Below are 19,298 nucleotides of genomic sequence, written 5' to 3' on the forward strand. Positions count from 1 at the left end.
GGATGTGTGTTTTGGGTCATTGTCCTATTGAAAATAAATTATATTCCCACTAAGCGCAAACCACATGGGATGGCATATCGCTGCAGAAGTCTGTGGTAGCCATGTTGGTTAAGTGTGCCTTGAATTCTAAATAAATCACAGACCGTGTCACCGGCAAAACACCCACACACCATCACACCTCCTCCTCCATGCTTCACGGTGGGAACCACACATGTGGAGATCATCCGTTCCCTTACTCTGTGTCTCACATAGACATGGCGGTTGGAACCAAAAATCTCAAATTTGAACTCATCAGACCAAAGGACATATTTCAACAGGTCTAATGTCCATTGCTCGTGTTTCTTGGCCCAAGCAAGTGTTTTATTCTAATTTGTGTCCTTTAGTATTGGGTTCTTGGCAGCAATTTGACCATGAAGGCCTGATTCACGCAGTCTCCTCTAAACAGTTAATGTTGAGATATGTCTGTTACTTGAACACTGTGAAGCATTTATTTTGGCTGCAATTTTGGAGGCTGGTAACTCTAATGAGCTTATCCTCTGCAGGTGACTGGTTCTTCCTTTCCTGTGGCGGTCCTCATGAGAGCCAGTTTCATGATAGCGCTTGATGGTTTTTGCGACTGCACTTGAAGAAACTTTCAAAGTTCTTGAAAAATTCCGCATTGACTGACCTTCATGTCTTAAAGTAATGATGGACTGTCGTCTCTCTTTGCTTATTTGAGCTGTTTTTGCCATAATATGGACTGGTACTGTACATGTTTCAAGCAGACCACCATAGTCCCTGTGCCCAAGAACACCAAGGTAAACTGCCTAAATGACTCTCGACCTGTAGCACTCACATCTTTAGCCATGAAGTGCTTTGAAATGCTTGTCATGGCTCACATCAACACCTTCATCCCAGAAGCCCTAGACCCACTCCAATCAGCATACCACCCCAACAGATCCACAGATGATGTAATCTCTATTGCACTCCACCCTGCCCTCTATAAAATGAACACCTATGTGAGAATGCTATTCATTGACTACAACTCAGTGTTCAACACCATAGTGCCCTCAAGGTTCATCACTAAGATAAGGACCCTGGGACTAAACACCTCCCTTTGCAACTGGATCCTGGACTTCATGACGGGTCGCCCTCCAGGTGGTAAGGAGAGGCAACAACACATCTGCCATGCTGAACCTCAATACGGGTGCCCCTCAGGGGTGCGTGCTTAGTCCCCTCTTGTGCTCCCTGTTCACCTATGACTGCGTGGCCAAGCACGACTCCAACACCATCGTTAAGTTTGCCGATGACACAACAGTGGTAGGCCTGATCAGAGAGGAGGTCAGAGACCTGGCAGTGTGGTGCCCCAGACATCAATCTCTCCCTCAATGTGATCAAGACAAAGGAGATGATTGTGGACTACAGGAAAAGGAGGGCCAAGCATGTCCCATTCCAATCGACGGGGCTGTAGTGGGGCAGGTTGAGAGCTTCTAATTCCTTGGTGTCCACATCACCAACAAACTTTTATGGTCTAAACACACTAAGACAGTTGTGAAGTTGGCATGACAATGCCTATTCCCCCTTGGCTTAGATCCTCAGAACCTCAAAACGTTATACAGCTGCACGAGAGCATCCTGACTGGTTTAATCACCGCCTGGTATGGCAACTGCTCAGCCTCCAACCGCAAGGCGCTTCAGAGGGTAGTGCGTACGGCCGATCTTCCTGCCACCCAGGACCTCTACACCAGGCAGTGTCAGAGGAAAGCCCTAAAAATTGCCAAAGACTCCAACCACCCTAGTCGTGCTGCAAGCGGTACCAGAGCGCCAGGTCTAGGTCCAAAAGGCTTCTTAACAGCTTCTAACCCCAAGCCATAAGACTCCTGAACATCTAATCAAATCACCACCTGGAATTTTTGCATTGACTTTTTGCATTGCTGTAACTGTCTGTTTATTATCTATGTATAGTCACTTTACCCCTACCTACATGTACATATTACCTCAATTAATCTGTACCCCAGCACATTGACTCGATACCGGTAGCCCCTGTATATAGATAGATTCATTATTGTTATTTTATTGTCACATTATTTTTTAATTTTTTATTTTTTTTAATTTTAGTTAACTCTTATTTTTCTTAAAACTGCAATGTTGGTTAAGGGCTTGTAAATAAGCATTTCACGGAAAAGTCACATGTGACAAATAAGATTTCATTTGATTGCATTCCCAGTAGAGTGGAGGCTGTTATAGCAGCCAATGGGGCTCCATATTAATGCCCATGATTTTGGAATGAGATGATCGACAAGCAGGTGTCCACATACTTTTGGTCATTTAGAATATGTCTATATCTAATGTATATGATAGTGTAGGTGTATTCTTGTCCATAGTTCATCCCTTTAATCCTGACAGCTCTAGTCCCCTAGCAACAGAGAGCCTCCTTTCATCTTAGGTTACATGGAGGGTCACGTAGAGCTATATATCTGCATATGTTGGGTCCTGATGTTTACATGGAGGGTCACGTACAGCTATATATCTGCATATGTTGGGTCCTGATGGTTACATGGAGGGTCACGTACAGCTATATATCTGCATATGTTGGGTCCTGATGGTTACATGGAGGGTCACGTACAGCTATATATCTGCATATGTTGGGTCCTGATGGTTACATGGAGGGTCACGTACAGCTATATATCTGCATATGTTCAGTAAGGTCCTGAATATGAAATATGTAAAATGTAATACCCCGTCTGTCACTAGGAGATGTATTGCTATTGTGACTGAAGACGATGACTTGATGACAGATGAGTGCTATTAAACTAGAATTAAATTCTGCACTTTCAGCAAATTTTTGTCTTCAAGGACTGTACGGTTAATATCCTAGCAGGAAATATGAGCCGTTGCGTTAGTTGCTGCATGGGGGAAAAACGCATGGAACGCCCCCATGTTGTGTGCTATAGGTTACATCCCAACAGGCATCCTATTCCCTACACAGTGCACTACAATGGCTCATAGGGCTCTGGTCAAAAGTAGGAATAGGGTGCCATTTTGGATGGAGAAAATAGTCTTCTCTTATGACAGAATAACAAATAACTCAAATCGAAGATAAAAAAAAAACGATTAAACTTCCACACCTGTGTGGAGTAATGTTATTCTGGTATTATGCAATACTACCAGGGTGCCATATGCAATATCATTGCATTCTGTCTTTCTCCAAACCAGTGTGTCATGTCTTTTTTTTAATATGTTGCATATGGAGAGTGGGTCTGGGCTTTTATCCGTTCAGTGCAGATGCGTCCGAGGGGTTGGCTGTTTTTAATAACGCCCTGTCAATCTGAGAGAGAGGGACAGCTGGTCCCACGTTGCAGAGAGTCTCCTAACTGGAGGAGCGCAGTGTAGAGGGAAATCAAGGCACTTCTCCTTAGACGACACATACATGGGTATGAAGGCACACATGGGAGTATGTGCACACACCCTGAATGCACACACAGGTACCCACATGCACACACACTCACTTCATTTGCTCACACACATAATATGCATATATACACACACACACACACACACACTGCATTTGCTCACACACACACATAACTTGCATAGATACACACACACACACACACACACACACACACACACACACACACACACACACACACACACACACACACACACACACACACACACACACACACACACACACACACACACACACACACACACACACTCTCTCTTAATTTGCTCACACACACATAACAAGCACACACATTTATACTGACCGTATCCCTCCGTGTTGGTCTGGCTATAATACTTCATCCCTCAGTGTTGGTCTGGCTATAATACATCATCCTTCAGTGTTGGTCTGGCTATAATACTTCATCCCTCAGTGTTGGTCTGGCTATAATACTTCATCCCTCAGTGTTGGTCTGGCTATAATACTTCATCCCTCAGTGTTGGTCTGGCTATAATACTTCATCCCTCAGTGTTGGTCTGGCTATAACACTTCATCCCTCAGTGTTGGTCTGGCTATACTGTAGCGGTATTTATTAGAGAGGGGTAAAGAAAGATTTTGTTCGGGCGCCAGGCAGGTATTAACCATGCCGAAAGGAAAAGAGTAGATTAGAGAGAGTACCACTACCAGACCCACACACATCAGCAGAAGAGACTGCCTAGAGTGTAGCCTGTTTATCAGATAGCCAGTGGAGAGAAAAGAGAATACACACCATATAAAACCCACATCACAGCACAGGGGTAACCCAAACAAGAATACCTCATACAATAATACTAATACTAATAATGGCAGAGCAATTCAACAGCAACTTCATACAAGAACGACCCCAGTCATCAACATAGGATTTGCAATAATCTGTATTATTTTCTAGTGGATGAGTGCAGAGGGTATGAATGTGGGGGGTGTTCATCGACACAACAAAGGCCTTAAAAATGTCCAGTCTTCTCGGCCACATGTCATTAGTACACCTCACCTCAATACAGTTCACATAATATACAACTTGCAAGCAACCTACTAAAATGTCCATCCAAATACTTCTGGCAGGGAAATAATAGTTCAGCTCTAATGAACTTCAATGGGAAGTGCATTTGAAAAATAGAGAGTCTGTTGCAGGGTAAAGCACTGAGAGGGAAGAGAAAGAGAGAGAAAAAGATAAATCTTAGCTGTGGTCTTCAGGCCTGCCGGTGTCTGACTGTCCGATGGTTTGTTGGTTTGCTTGTTAAAGCTTCGCAACAATGTTGCTACTAATCCATGCGATCCATTACGGGCGCGGTCCCAAACAAAAACAACCACGATCTAAAGCGATCACACCGATGATTGAGTTAAATACTTTATAATCTACAAACGCTGAAAACAAACAAAACTTCTGCAGCACAGCACACACACAATCAAACTGTCGCGCCACCCAAGAGCTCCTCCCCAAAGAGCTGAACGAGCTCTCTTTATCTCCTCCTTCCTTACTGCTCATGCACTCTTAAATTGGCAGCGCACGGTGAAGGCTCCGAGCAGATTTCGCCACAATACTACTTCATCCCTCAGTGTTGGTCTGGCTATAATAATTCATCCCTCAGTGTTGGTCTGGCTATAATAATTCATCCCTCAGTGTTGGTCTGGCTATAATAATTCATCCCTCAGTGTTGGTCTGGCTATAATAATTCATCCCTCAGTGTTGGTCTGGCTATAATAATTCATCCCTCAGTGTTGGTCTGGCTATAACACTTCATCCCTCAGTGTTGGTCTGGCTATAATAATTCATCCCTCAGTGTTGGTCTGGCTATAATAATTCATCCCTCAGTGTTGGTCTGGCTATAATACTTCATCCCTCAGTGTTGGTCTGGCTATAATACTTCATCCCTCAGTGTTGGTCTGGCTATAATACTTCATCCCTCAGTGTTGGTCTGGCTATAACACTTCATCCCTCGGCTGATTGTAGCACCTTACTCATCAGTGTTGAGTTTATTTTTATTTTTACAGGGACAGTGCACATTAATCAGTTAATCAGTTTCAGTAAAAGTTTTAGCCAGCTGACTAATTTTAAACCGCAGTTCATGGGCAGGTTATTTTTTTACACTGAGGGATAAGGTGCTATAATCAGCTCTTATCCCTCAGCTATAATCAGTTTTGAGCTGATTATACTCCATGGTGTTGGATATAACACCTTATCCCTCAGTGTTGGGCTGATAATAGCACCTTATCCCTGTGTTGGGCTGATTATAGCACCTTATCCCTCAGTGTTGGGCTGATTATAGCACCTTATCCCTCAGTGTTGGGCTGATTATAGCACCTTATCCCTCAGCGTTGGGCCGATTATAGCACCTTCTCCCTCAGTGCTGGGCTGATTATAGCACCTTATCCCTCAGCGTTGGGCCGATTATAGCACCTTCTCCCTCAGTGCTGGGCTGACTATAACACCTTATCCTTCAGTGTTGGGCTGATAATAGCATCTTCTCCCTCAGTGCTGGATATAGCACCTTATTCCTCTTCTATCTTCCCTAGAGTTAGCTTTCCTGGTGTTAGCCTGGGGTTAGCCTGCATTAGATATATTAAGGAAATGAGCCCCCTGGCCAGAGACCTGGGAACTGACAGATCAGACAGAAATCGCCGCCAAGATTGACGAAAAGCCCACATGCCTCATATATCATTATTTTATTCTTGATTAGATTCTATTGAACGAGTGAAACTTTTTCCACAATTGGTTTTAGATAGACGTAGTCTACTCACAGATGTTAGCAGTTCCTCTGGGGATGGGCAGGTAGGACCCGACGCTCCAGGGTCGTCCGTGGTAGTGTCTCTTACAGCGGCCGCAGTCTGGTCCTGTTGTGTTGTGTTCACACTCACACCCCAGCTTCCCCTTGTCCTTGTCAAACACACAGCTGTTGGAGTGCAGGTTACACTTACATCTGAGGAGGGAAAACAGACAATCATATTTATTTCACCTTTATTCGTAGCCAGACAAGTCATTGAACACAAACGATCTCCTATAAGAGTGGCGTTCGTTCGGGTTGCACTTTGATCTGAGATGGAAAACACCATGCAACAGACCTGAATGTAAATACTTATTATTTGTTCCAAAGGCTGTGGGTTGGTTCTTCAAGCCGGATTACAGTGCTGGATAACATTAATATGAACTATTTCATAGACTTGAATCAAATATGACTGACTGGGAAGCTAACACAAATCTTCATGTCTGAGACAAGGTTACTCATCATGCCGACGTTGTTTCACCAAGTCACCTCCTCTATACAAGGATATTTCACTGTGCCCTTGCGGTGGAATGTTGCCTCTTCTGTAATTTAATAGTGGGTATACTAGGCCTACATGGAATTCCCTCTTAGATCAGACTAAGAGGGAAGAGAGAGAGGAAAACGCATCGTTATCCTTAAAACGAGAGCTAATTTGGCTAAACCTCAGTGAAGGGAACAGCATTTAAAACAATACCTAATTTGGCTAACCCTTCGTTGAGGGAACAGCATTTAAAACAATACCAAATTTGGCTAACCCTTCATTGAGGGAACAGCATTTAAAACAATACCTAATTTGGCTAACCCTTCATTGAGGGAACAGCATTTAAAACAATACCTAATTTGGCTAACCCTTCGAGGAGGGAACAGCATTTAAAACAATACCTAATTTGGCTAACCCTCCGTGAAGGGAACAGCTTTTAAAACAATACCTAATTTGGCTAACCCTCCGTGAAGGGAACACCACATTAAATAAAGTCAGGATTCAAAGGCATCCCAAATGGCACTCTAATCCCTACATAGTGCCCTATAGGGTGCCATTTGGGACACAGTCAATAATGTTATCTTTATTGAGGACTAAACAGAGAGCTGATTGAGAGTTAACAAGAAGAAACCAAATGAACCAAGTTTTTCTTCAAAGTAACTCAAACCTTTTTGATTCCAGGTAGAACTATTTTTGGTTCCATGTTGAACTATATTTGGTTCCATGTAGAACTCTTTTTGGTTCCAGGTAGACGTCCTCTGTGTTCCATGTAGAACCAAAAGTATTCTACTTGAAACCAATCAGGGATCGGTCTCTATCTCTCTATCTCTCTCTCCCTCTCTCTCTCTCTCTCTCCCTCTCTCCCTCTCTCCCTCTCTCTCCTCTCTCTCTCTCTCCCTCTCTCTCTCTCTCTCTCTCTCTCTCTCTCTCTCTCTCTCTCTCTCCCTCTCTCTCTCTCTGTCTCTCCCCCTCTCTCTCCCTCTCCCTCTGTCTCTCTCTCTCTATCTCCCCACTCTCCTCTCCTCTTCTCTCCTCTATACATATACCTCAATTGGGCTCCCCATGGTAACCTTCCCCTTAATTAAAAAACAGCTAAAACAGAATCACACGCACACACACACATACACACACACAAACGCACAGACACAAACTCACAGACACACACCTGTGTGTGTTTGTGTGTGTGTGTCCTCGTCACAAGAGCTATGTCCCTCTGCTCTATTGAGTAGGGCAGACCATTACGTTTTAATGATTGGTTATATTCCTCCTAGACTAGTTAGTCTCTTTATAATGGAAGTATAATCTATCATCTTATCTAAAACACTGTCTGAAACCGCCGTGTACCCTCATTTCTCTCACCGTTTATCCTTGTGTTTAAATGTGTACTGTGTCTCTTATGTGTCAATGTCTACTGTGTCTCTTGTGTTTAAATGTCTACTGTGTCTCTTGTGTTTAAATGTCTACTGTGTCTCTTGTATATAAATGTCTACTGTGTCTCTTGTGTTTAAATGTCTACTGTGTCTCTTATGTGTCAATGTCTACTGTGTCTCTTGTGTTTAAATGTCTACTGTGTCTCTTGTATATAAATGTCTACTGTGTCTCTTCTGTATAAATGTATGTTGTGTCTCTTGTGTATACATGTGTATTGTGTCTCCAGCGTGTCCCCAAATGGCAATTCATAAAGACCAATGTATCTCATGTGAAGGCTTCTGCACAGTAACAGAAGTCCTGTTGTGGACTATAATGTAGGAGAATATAACACAATAGATATGGTAGGAGAAAATCCAAAGAAAAACCAAACGGAATTTTGTTTTTTGTTTAGAGACCATCCTCTTAGAAATGCAACAGAAAGGTCATATTGAAAGTTAGCTCCTGTATGCAGTTCCTATGGCTTCCACAAGGTGTCAGCAGTCTATCTTCAAGGTTTCATACTTGTAACTTCAAAAAACGAATAGGAAATAACAGTTTTAGTAGAAGGACACAGTCTTGGAAATTCGTGTTTGGTGCGCCATGAAGACATTACCCACCTGCTAAAATCGGTTTCCTATTGAGCGTACTTCTTTCTGAAATATTATAGTTTGATTACATTTTAGGTAAATAGAAACTTATTTAGACTTGTTGAAACAAAGTTTAAGGGTAGATTTTCAGATTCCTTTCTCAGCAAGTTCAACGAGTCGATTACTCAAATGGCACCAACTAAACTGACTTTTTGGGATATAAAGAAGGATTTTATCTAACAAAACGACACTACATGTTATAGATTGGACCCTTTGGATGACAAATCAGAGGAAGATTTTCAAAAAGTAAGTGAATATTTAATCGTTATTTGTGATTGTATGAAACCTGTGCCGGTGTAAAAATATTTTGATGTGGGGCGCCGTCCTCAAACAATCACATGGCTGTAATGGCTACTGTAAATGACCACAGCTTTCGTGCTTTTGACAGAGTGTTGGATTGTTGCAGCTGTTTATTGAAGTTGTTCGTTGTAGATGTTAGTTGAGTTAGAGTATATAACAGACCCAGACAAGGGGTCCTATAGGCAGATCATAATAACCATGAGTCCTATAGTCAGAGTAGAGGGGGGGGCAGACCATATTAACCATGAGTCCTATAGTCAGAGTAGAGGGGGGGCAGATCATATTAACCATGAGTCCTATAGTCAGAGTAGAGGGGGGGTGGGCAGATCATATTAACCATGAGTCCTATAGTCAGAGTAGAGGGGGGCAGACCATATTAACCATGAGTCCTATAGTCAGAGTAGAGGGGGGCAGATCATATTAACCATGAGTCCTATAGTCAGAGTAGAGGGGGGCAGACCATATTAACCATGAGTCCTATAGTCAGAGTAGAGGGGGGGGCAGACCATATTAACCATGAGTCCTATAGTCAGAGTAGAGGGGGGCAGACCATATTAACCATGAGTCCTATAGTCAGAGTAGAGGGGGGGCAGACCATATTAACCATGAGTCCTATAGTCAGAGTAGAGGGGGGCAGACCATATTAACCATGAGTCCTATAGTCAGAGTAGAGGGGGGAGCAGACCATATTAACCATGAGTCCTATAGTCAGAGTAGAGGGGGGGCAGACCATATTAACCATGAGTCCTATAGTCAGAGTAGAGGGGGGAGCAGACCATATTAACTATGAGTCCTATAGTCAGAGTAGAGGGGGGCAGATCATATTAACCATGAGTCCTATAGTCAGAGTAGAGGGGGCAGACCATATTAACCATGAGTCCTATAGTCAGAGTAGAGGGGGGCAGACCATATTAACCATGAGTCCTATAGTCAGAGTAGAGGGGGGGCAGACCATATTAACCATGAGTCCTATAGTCAGAGTAGAGGGGGGGGAGCAGACCATATTAACCATGAGTCCTATAGTCAGAGTAGAGGGGGGCAGACCATATTAACCATGAGTCCTATAGTCAGAGTAGAGGGGGGAGCAGACCATATTAACTATGAGTCCTATAGTCAGAGTAGAGGGGGGGCAGACCATGTTAACCATGAGTCCTATAGTCAGAGTAGAGGGGGGGCAGACCATATTAACCATGAGTCCTATAGTCAGAGTAGAGGGGGCAGACCATATTAACCATGAGTCCTATAGTCAGAGTAGAGGGGGGCAGACCATATTAACCATGAGTCCTATAGTCAGAGTAGAGGGGGGGCAGACCATATTAACCATGAGTCCTATAGTCAGAGTAGAGGGGGGCAGACCATATTAACCATGAGTCCTATAGTCAGAGTAGAGGGGGGGCAGACCATATTAACCATGAGTCCTATAGTCAGAGTAGAGGGGGAGCAGACCATATTAACCATGAGTCCTATAGTCAGAGTAGAGGGGGGCAGACCATATTAACCATGAGTCCTATAGTCAGAGTAGAGGGGGGAGCAGACCATATTAACTATGAGTCCTATAGTCAGAGTAGAGGGGGGCAGATCATATTAACCATGAGTCCTATAGTCAGAGTAGAGGGGGGGGCAGACCATATTAACCATGAGTCCTATAGTCAGAGTAGAGGGGGAGCAGACCATATTAACCATGAGTCCTATAGTCAGAGTAGAGGGGGGCAGACCATATTAACCATGAGTCCTATAGTCAGAGTAGAGGGGGAGCAGACCATATTAACCATGAGTCCTATAGTCAGAGTAGAGGGGGGAGCAGACCATATTAACCATGAGTCCTATAGTCAGAGTAGAGGGGGGGAGCAGACCATATTAACCATGAGTCCTATAGTCAGAGTAGAGGGGGGCAGACCATATTAACCATGAGTCCTATAGTCAGAGTAGAGGGGGGGAGCAGACCATATTAACCATGAGTCCTATAGTCAGAGTAGAGGGGGGAGCAGACCATATTAACCATGAGTCCTATAGTCAGAGTAGAGGGGGGCAGACCATATTAACCATGAGTCCTATAGTCAGAGTAGAGGGGGGAGCAGACCATATTAACCATGAGTCCTATAGTCAGAGTAGAGGGGGGCAGACCATATTAACCATGAGTCCTATAGTCAGAGTAGAGGGGGGCAGACCATATTAACCATGAGTCCTATAGTCAGAGTAGGGGGGAGCAGACCATATTAACCATGAGTCCTATAGTCAGAGTAGAGGGGGAGCAGACCATATTAACCATGAGTCCTATAGTCAGAGTAGAGGGGGGGCTGACCATATTAACCATGAGTCCTATAGTCAGAGTAGAGGGGGGGGCAGACCATATTAACCATGAGTCCTATAGTCAGAGTAGTAGGGGGGCAGACCATATTGACCATGAGTCCTATAGTCAGAGTAGTAGGGGGGTGGGCAGATCATATTAACCATGAGTCCTATAGTCAGAGTAGAGGGGGGGCAGACCATATTAACCATGAGTCCTATAGTCAGAGTAGAGGGGGGCTGACCATATTAACCATGAGTCCTATAGTCAGAGTAGAGGGGGGCTGACCATATTAACCATGAGTCCTATAGTCAGAGTAGAGGGGGGAGCAGACCATATTAACCATGAGTCCTATAGTCAGAGTAGAGGGGGGCAGACCATATTAACCATGAGTCCTATAGTCAGAGTAGAGGGGGGCAGACCATATTAACTATGAGTCCTATAGTCAGAGTAGAGGGGGGCAGATCATATTAACCATGAGTCCTATAGTCAGAGTAGAGGGGGGCAGACCATATTAACCATGAGTCCTATAGTCAGAGTAGAGGGGGGCAGACCATATTAACCATGAGTCCTATAGTCAGAGTAGAGGGGGGCAGACCATATTAACCATGAGTCCTATAGTCAGAGTAGGGGGGAGCAGACCATATTAACCATGAGTCCTATAGTCAGAGTAGAGGGGGGCAGATCATATTAACCATGAGTCCTATAGTCAGAGTAGTAGGGGGTGGGCAGATCATATTAACCATGAGTCCTATAGTCAGAGTAGAGGGGGGCAGACCATATTAACCATGAGTCCTATAGTCAGAGTAGAGGGGGGGGCAGACCATATTAACCATGAGTCCTATAGTCAGAGTAGAGGGGGGCAGACCATATTAACCATGAGTCCTATAGTCAGAGTAGAGGGGGGAGGGGGCAGACCATATTAACCATGAGTCCTATAGTCAGAGTAGAGGGGGAGGGGGCAGACCATATTAACCATGAGTCCTATAGTCAGAGTAGTAGGGGGGCAGACCATATTGACCATGAGTCCTATAGTCAGAGTAGTAGGGGGGGGTGGGCAGATCATGGACCATGATAGTTCGTTGGTGATGTGCCCACCAACGGAACTTGAAACTCTCAACCCCGTCAATGTTAATGGGGGCCTGTTCGGACGGCCTTTTCATGTTGTCCATGATCAGCTCCTTTGTCTTGCTCACATTGAGGGCAGAGGTTGTTGTCCTGGCATCACACTGCCACGTCTCTTATCTACTCCCTATAGGCTGTCTCATCGTTGTCAGTGATCAGGCCTACCACTGTTGTATCGTCAGCAAACTTAATGATGGTGTTGGAGTCGTGCTTTGTGACGCAGTAGTGGGTGAACAGGGAGTACAGGAGGGGACTAAGTACACACCTCTGAGGGGCCTCAGTGTTCAGGATCACCGTGACAGATGTGTTGCTACCTACCCTTACCACCTGGGGGCGGCCCGTCAGGAAGTCCAGGATCCAGTTTCAGAGGGAGGTGTTTAGTCCCAGGGTTCTTAGCTTAGTGATTAGCTTAGTGATGAGCTTTGAGGGAACTATGATGTTGAACGCTAAACTGTAGTCAATGAATAGCATTCTCACATAGGTGTTCCTTTTGTCCTGGTGGGAAAGGGCAGTGTGGAGTGCGATTGAGATTGCGTCATCTGTGGATCTGTTGGGGCGGTATGCAAATTGGACAGGGTCTAGGGTTTCTGGGATGATGGTGTTGATGTGAGCCATGGCAAGCCTTTCAAAGCACTTCATTGCTACAGACGTGAGTGCAACGAGGCAGTAATCATTTAGGCAGGTTACCTTCGCTTTCTTGGGCACAGGATCTATGGTGGTCTGCTTGAAACATGTAGGTATTACAGACTCGGTCAGGGAGAGTTTGAAAAGACACTTGCAAGTTGGTCCACGCATGCTTTGAGTACATGTCCTGATAATCCGTCTGGCCCCACAGACTTGTGAATGTCGACCTGTTTAAAGGTCTTGCTCACATCGGAGAGCATGATCACACAGTCCTCCGAAATAGCTGGTGCTCTCATGAATGCTTCAGTATTTCTTTCCTCGAAGCGAGCATGAAAGGCTTTTAGCTCATTTGGTAGGCTCACGTCACTGGGCAGCTTTTGTTGTCCGAAATAGCTTCCAAGTCCTGCCACATCAGAAGAGCATCAGAGCAAGTGTGGTAGGATTCAATCTGACTCCTGTATTGACGTATTGCCTGTTTGCTGGTTCATCTGAGGGCATAGCAGGATTTCTTAAAAGCGTCTGGATTGGTGTCCCGCTCCTTGAAAGCGGCAGCTTCAGCCTTTAGTTTGGATGTGGATGTTGCCTGCAATCCATGGCTTCTGGTTGGGATATGTACGTACGGTCACTGTGGGAACTAAGTCATCAGTGCACTTATTGATGAAGCCGGTGACTGAGGTGGAACATATTCCACTCTGTGCTAGTAAAACCGTCCTATACCATCCGCATCATCTGACCACTTTTTTTCCCCCTGGTTGCACATGTGACATGCTGATAGAAATGAGGTAAAACGGATTTAAGTTTGAATGCGATATCGAGACTGCCCAAATGTGTCTAATTGGTATATTAATAACTTTTCAAGTCCATAACTGTGCATTATTTCAGTGTAATAGCTACTGTAAATGGACAGTGCAATTAGATCAACAAGAATTTAAGCTTTCTGACAATATCAGATATGTCTATATCCTGGAAAAGTTTATTGATATTTACAACCTCATGCTAATTAGCCTACGTTAGCTCACTCGTCCCGAGGGGAACCCATCAATCCTGTAGAGGTTTTTAACCAGTTCACACTCCATTACTTAACCAGTACACACTCCATTACTTAACCAGTACACACTCCATTACTTAACCAGTACACACTCCATTACTTAACCAGTACACACTCCATTACTTAACCAGTACACTCCATTACATTTACTTAACCAGTACACATTACTACAACACACACCATTAAACCAACACACACTCCATTACTTAACCAGTACACCATTACTTAACCAGTACACACTTAACCAGTACACACACATTACTTAACCAGTACATTACACTACTTAACTTAACACACACTACATTACCAACACACTTAACTCCATTACTTAACCAGTACACACTCCATTACTACACACTATTACTTAACCAGTACACACTCCATTACTTAACCAGTACACACTCCATTACTTAACCAATTACAACCAGTACACCTCCATTACTTAACCAGTACACACACTCCATTACACACTCCATTACTTAACCAGTACACACTCCATTACTTAACCATTTACTTAACCAACACACACTCCATTACTTAACCAGTACACACTAACCAGTACACACTCCATTACTTAACCAGTACACACTACACACTCCATTACTTAACCAGTACACACTCCATTACTTAACCAGTACACACTCCATTACTTAACCAGTACACACACTCCATTACTTAACCAGTACACACTCCATTACTTAACCAGTACACACTCCATTACTTAACCAACACACACTCCATTACTTAACCAGTTCACCAGTACAACCACACTCCATTACTTACACTCAACCACACACTTAACCATTACTTAACCAGTACACACTCCATTACCAGTACACACTCCATTAACCAACACACACTCCCATTACTTAACCAACACACACTCCATTACCCAGTTACTTAACCAACACACATTACTTAACCATTATTACTTAACCAGTACTCCACTCCATTAAACCAACACACACTCCATTACTTAACCAACACACATTACTTAACCAGTCCATTACTTAACCAACACACACTTAACCAACCAGTACACACTCCATTAACCAGTTAACCAACACAACCAGTTCACACTCCACTTAACATTACTTAATTACTTAACCAGTACACACTTAACCAGTACACACTCCATTACCATTACTTAACCAGTACACACTCCATTACTTAACCAGTACACACTCCATTACTTAACCAGTACACACTCCATTACTTAACCAACACACACTCCATTACTTAACCAACACACACTCCATTACTTAACCAGCACGACATTCTGCACATTCTATTCTTACTTTGTTGCTGTTGGGTAAACTACTGGCGCACAGCCCGGACACCTATGCATACCCCACAAGACATGCCTTCAGAGGTCTCTTCACAGTCCCCATGTCCAGAACAGACGATGGGAGGCGCACAGTATTAAATATAGCCATGACTACACGGAACTCTATTCCACATCAAGTAACTGACGCAAGCAGTAAAATTTGACTTGATAAACAGATTAAAAAAATATCTCATTGAACAGCGGGGACTGTGAAGCATCACAAACATTGGTGCACACACACACACACACACACACACACACACACACACAAACACATGGATTTAGTACTGTAGATATGTGGTAGTGGTGGATTAGGTGCCTGAGGACACACAGTGTGTTGTGAATGTATTGTAATGTTTTTAAAAAATTATATAAACTGCCTTCATTTTGCTGGACCCCAGGAAGAGCTAATGGGGATCCACAATAACTACAAATACTACTGTCGTCTATTTTTCAGCATGCAAGCAAACAGTCATATTATTACAGTTAGTTTACTTTCTTAGATTATGTAATTGCTTCTGTTGTGGTCTATTTAAATGGTTCTCTGTGTGCTTTAATTTGTGTGTGTTCTGGCAAGGACCTCTCTCCCACAATCAGTACAAACACCTCAGTCCCTGTAGTTAAACTATTACAATTTACTTACACTTATATGCAGAGTTGTGGACTCGAGTGACTTGACTTTGACTCGAGTCTGAGTCAAGTCACAAATTTGATGACCTGAGACTTGAGAGAAAATAAAATAACTTTAGACTTGGAGCCTCAAGACTCGGTACTCGACTTTAACTTGAGACACTTAATATGCCGAGTTGTGGACTCGAGTCACATGACTTTAACTTGAGACACTTATATGCCGAGTTGTGGACTCGAGTGACTTGACTTTAACTTGAGACACTTATATGCCGAGTTGTGGACTCGAGTCACATGACTTTAACTTGAGACACTTATATGCCGAGTTGTGGACTCGAGTCACATGACTTTAACTTGAGACACTTATATGCCGAGTTGTGGACTCGAGTGACTTGACTTTAACTTGAGACACTTATATGCCGAGTTGTGGACTCGAGTGACTTGACTTTAACTTGAGACACTTATATGCCGAGTTGTGGACTCGAGTGACTTGACTTTAACTTGAGACACTTATATGCCGAGTTGTGGACTCGAGTGACTTGACTTTAACTTGAGACACTTATATGCCGAGTTGTGGACTCGAGTGACTTGACTTTAACTTGAGACACTTATATGCCGAGTTGTGGACTCGACTGACTTGACTTTAACTTGAGACACTTATATGCCGAGTTGTGGACTCGAGTGACTTGACTTTAACTTGAGACACTTATATGCCGAGTTGTGGACTCGAGTCACATGACTTTAACTTGAGACACTTATATGCCGAGTTGTGGACTCGAGTCACATGACTTTAACTTGAGACACTTATATGCCGAGTTGTGGACTCGAGTCACATGACTTTAACTTGAGACACTTATATGCCGAGTTGTGGACTCGAGTCACATGACTTTAACTTGAGACACTTATATGCCGAGTTGTGGACTCGAGTCACATGACTTTAACTTGAGACAGTTATATGCCGAGTTGTGGCCTCGAGTCACATGACTTTAACTTGAGACACTTATATGTCGAGTTGTGGACTCGAGTCACATGACTTTAACTTGAGACACTTATATGCCGAGTTGTGGACTCGAGTCACATGACTTTAACTTGAGACACTTATATGCCGAGTTGTGGACTCGAGTCACATGACTTTAACTTGAGACACTTATATGCCGAGTTGTGGACTCGAGTCACATGACTTTAACTTGAGACACTTATATTCCGAGTTGTGGACTCGAGTCACATGATTTTAACTTGAGACACTTATATGCCGAGTTGTGGACTCGAGTCACATGATTTTAACTTGAGACACTTATATGCCGAGTTGTGGACTCGAGTCACATGACTTTAACTTGAGACTGATACCTTAAAATGATCAGATTTGACAACGTTTTGTCACTTATTTTGTGGCACAGAGTCTCCGTGGATTACTCTCCATGTGACACACACTCAGCCCTCTGACTGGACCAGCAAACTGCCAATCAACACGTGGACTCGTGGGTGAGCTAGTGGTTCTCAAAGTGGGTGTTGGTTGCAAGAAGGGTTTGGTTGGTTGCCAGTGTGAAACTGAATGGGAAAAATACATATTTTCATACATATTTTAACATGCTAGATATAGCCTACCATTTGGATTTTATATTTATACTTTTGCTTATTAGATCTGGTCACTAACATAGGCTTACGTTATTGCACCAAAAGTTGCGCCTTTTGACTATTGACCAATGAGTAGCCTCATCGCCAACCAGAATTCCCTAAAATAGAAGGCGTAACAAGTCACTTTCATAGTAATTCAGAGAATATCTGGCCTCCAAAACAGGACTTCTGTTACTGTGCAGAAGCCTTCATATGAGACTCACTTCAAGGTCTTCTAGGATTCTGTGTTGGAATCCATCCTCCCCACTGTATAAAATACATGAGCTCCTTCATGAAAACCTTGTCTGAGAACCCAAATGGCTCCCTCGTCTCTTTATAGTTCACTACGTTTGATCAGGACTAGTGCACTATTAAGTAGTGCACTATATGCCCAATATAGGGAATGAGTTGCCATTTAGGACACCCTCCATTTGGGACACCCCTGAAGTCCTTACACTCCTACTGAGTGAGGGGTGGGGAGATGAAGGCTGTTACTACAGAGGAAACTTTGGCCCAGGCTGCTAGGCAAAAGAGTTCAAGGTCTGCCGCTACTGGGTTGACCTAAGATGATCCTCATACACCTTCAGGGACCTCAGAGAATGCTTTGATGTATTTTACATGAGAGAAAGAGGAAGAGAGAGATACTGTATGTGCTGCATGTAAACTGAAGGGAGAGACAGAGACAGAGAGAGAGACAGAGGAGGTAGAGAGAGAGAGAGAGAGAGACAGAGAGAGAGGAGGTAGAGAGAGAGGAGAGAGAGGAGGTATAGAGAGGGAGAGAGCAAGAGGGAGAGACAGAGAGAGAGACAGAGGAGGTAGAGAGAGGGAGAGATACAGAGAGATGAGAGAGAAAGAGAGGAGGTAGAGAGAGAGAGAGAGAGAGAGAGAGAGAGAGAGAGAGAGGGAGAGGAAGTAGAGCAGAGAGAGAGAGAGAGAGAGAGAGAGAGAGAGAGAGGAGGTAGAGAGAGAGAGAGAGGAAGTAGAAAGAGGTAGAGAGGTAGAGAGAGAGAGAGAGAGAGAGAGAGAGAGAGAGAGAGAGAGAGAGACCTGGGGAAAATACTTATTTCTAAAGCTAGAGTCAGGAAATGTGTCCTCCTGTCTTGCTATCATGATGTTTGTTTACTATAGCAGTACAATCCATGTAGAGATATGGTTCTGTACCTGGTTAATTCTCTGTTTACTATAGCAGTATGATCCATGTGGAGATATGGTTCTGTACCTGGTTAATTCTCTGTTTACTATAGCAGTATGATCCATGTGGAGATATGGTTCTGTACCTGGTTAATTATCTGTTTACTATAGCAGTATGATCCATGTAGAGATATGGTTCTGTACCTGGTTAATTCTCTGTTTACTATAGCAGTATGATCCATGTAGAGATATGGTTCTGTACCTGGTTTATTCTCTGTTTACTATAGCAGTATGATCCATGTGGAGATATGGTTCTGTACCTGGTTAATTCTCTGTTTACTATAGCAGTAGGATCCATGTAGAGATATGGTTCTGTACCTGGTTAATTCTCTGTTTGCTATAGCAGTAAGATCCATTTGGAGATATGGTTCTGTACCTGGTTTATTCTCT

The 19,298-nt window shown here is 43.6% G+C and overlaps 1 protein-coding gene across 1 annotated transcript in view; it reads right to left on the reverse strand.

Annotated features, from left to right (window-relative positions):
- The window catches only part of LOC115124199 (netrin-G1-like), a 210,467-nt gene that overhangs the window by 79,912 nt on the left and 111,257 nt on the right, over nt 1-19,298 (reverse strand). The window contains exon 3 of the mRNA XM_065013789.1: nt 6,205-6,383. Within this exon, the coding sequence (XP_064869861.1) occupies nt 6,205-6,383 (179 nt within the window). The remainder of the gene's footprint in view (nt 1-6,204; nt 6,384-19,298) is intronic.

The sequence above is a fragment of the Oncorhynchus nerka genome, linkage group LG9b (assembly GCF_034236695.1).
Source record: "Oncorhynchus nerka isolate Pitt River linkage group LG9b, Oner_Uvic_2.0, whole genome shotgun sequence".
Taxonomy (NCBI): domain Eukaryota; kingdom Metazoa; phylum Chordata; class Actinopteri; order Salmoniformes; family Salmonidae; genus Oncorhynchus; species Oncorhynchus nerka.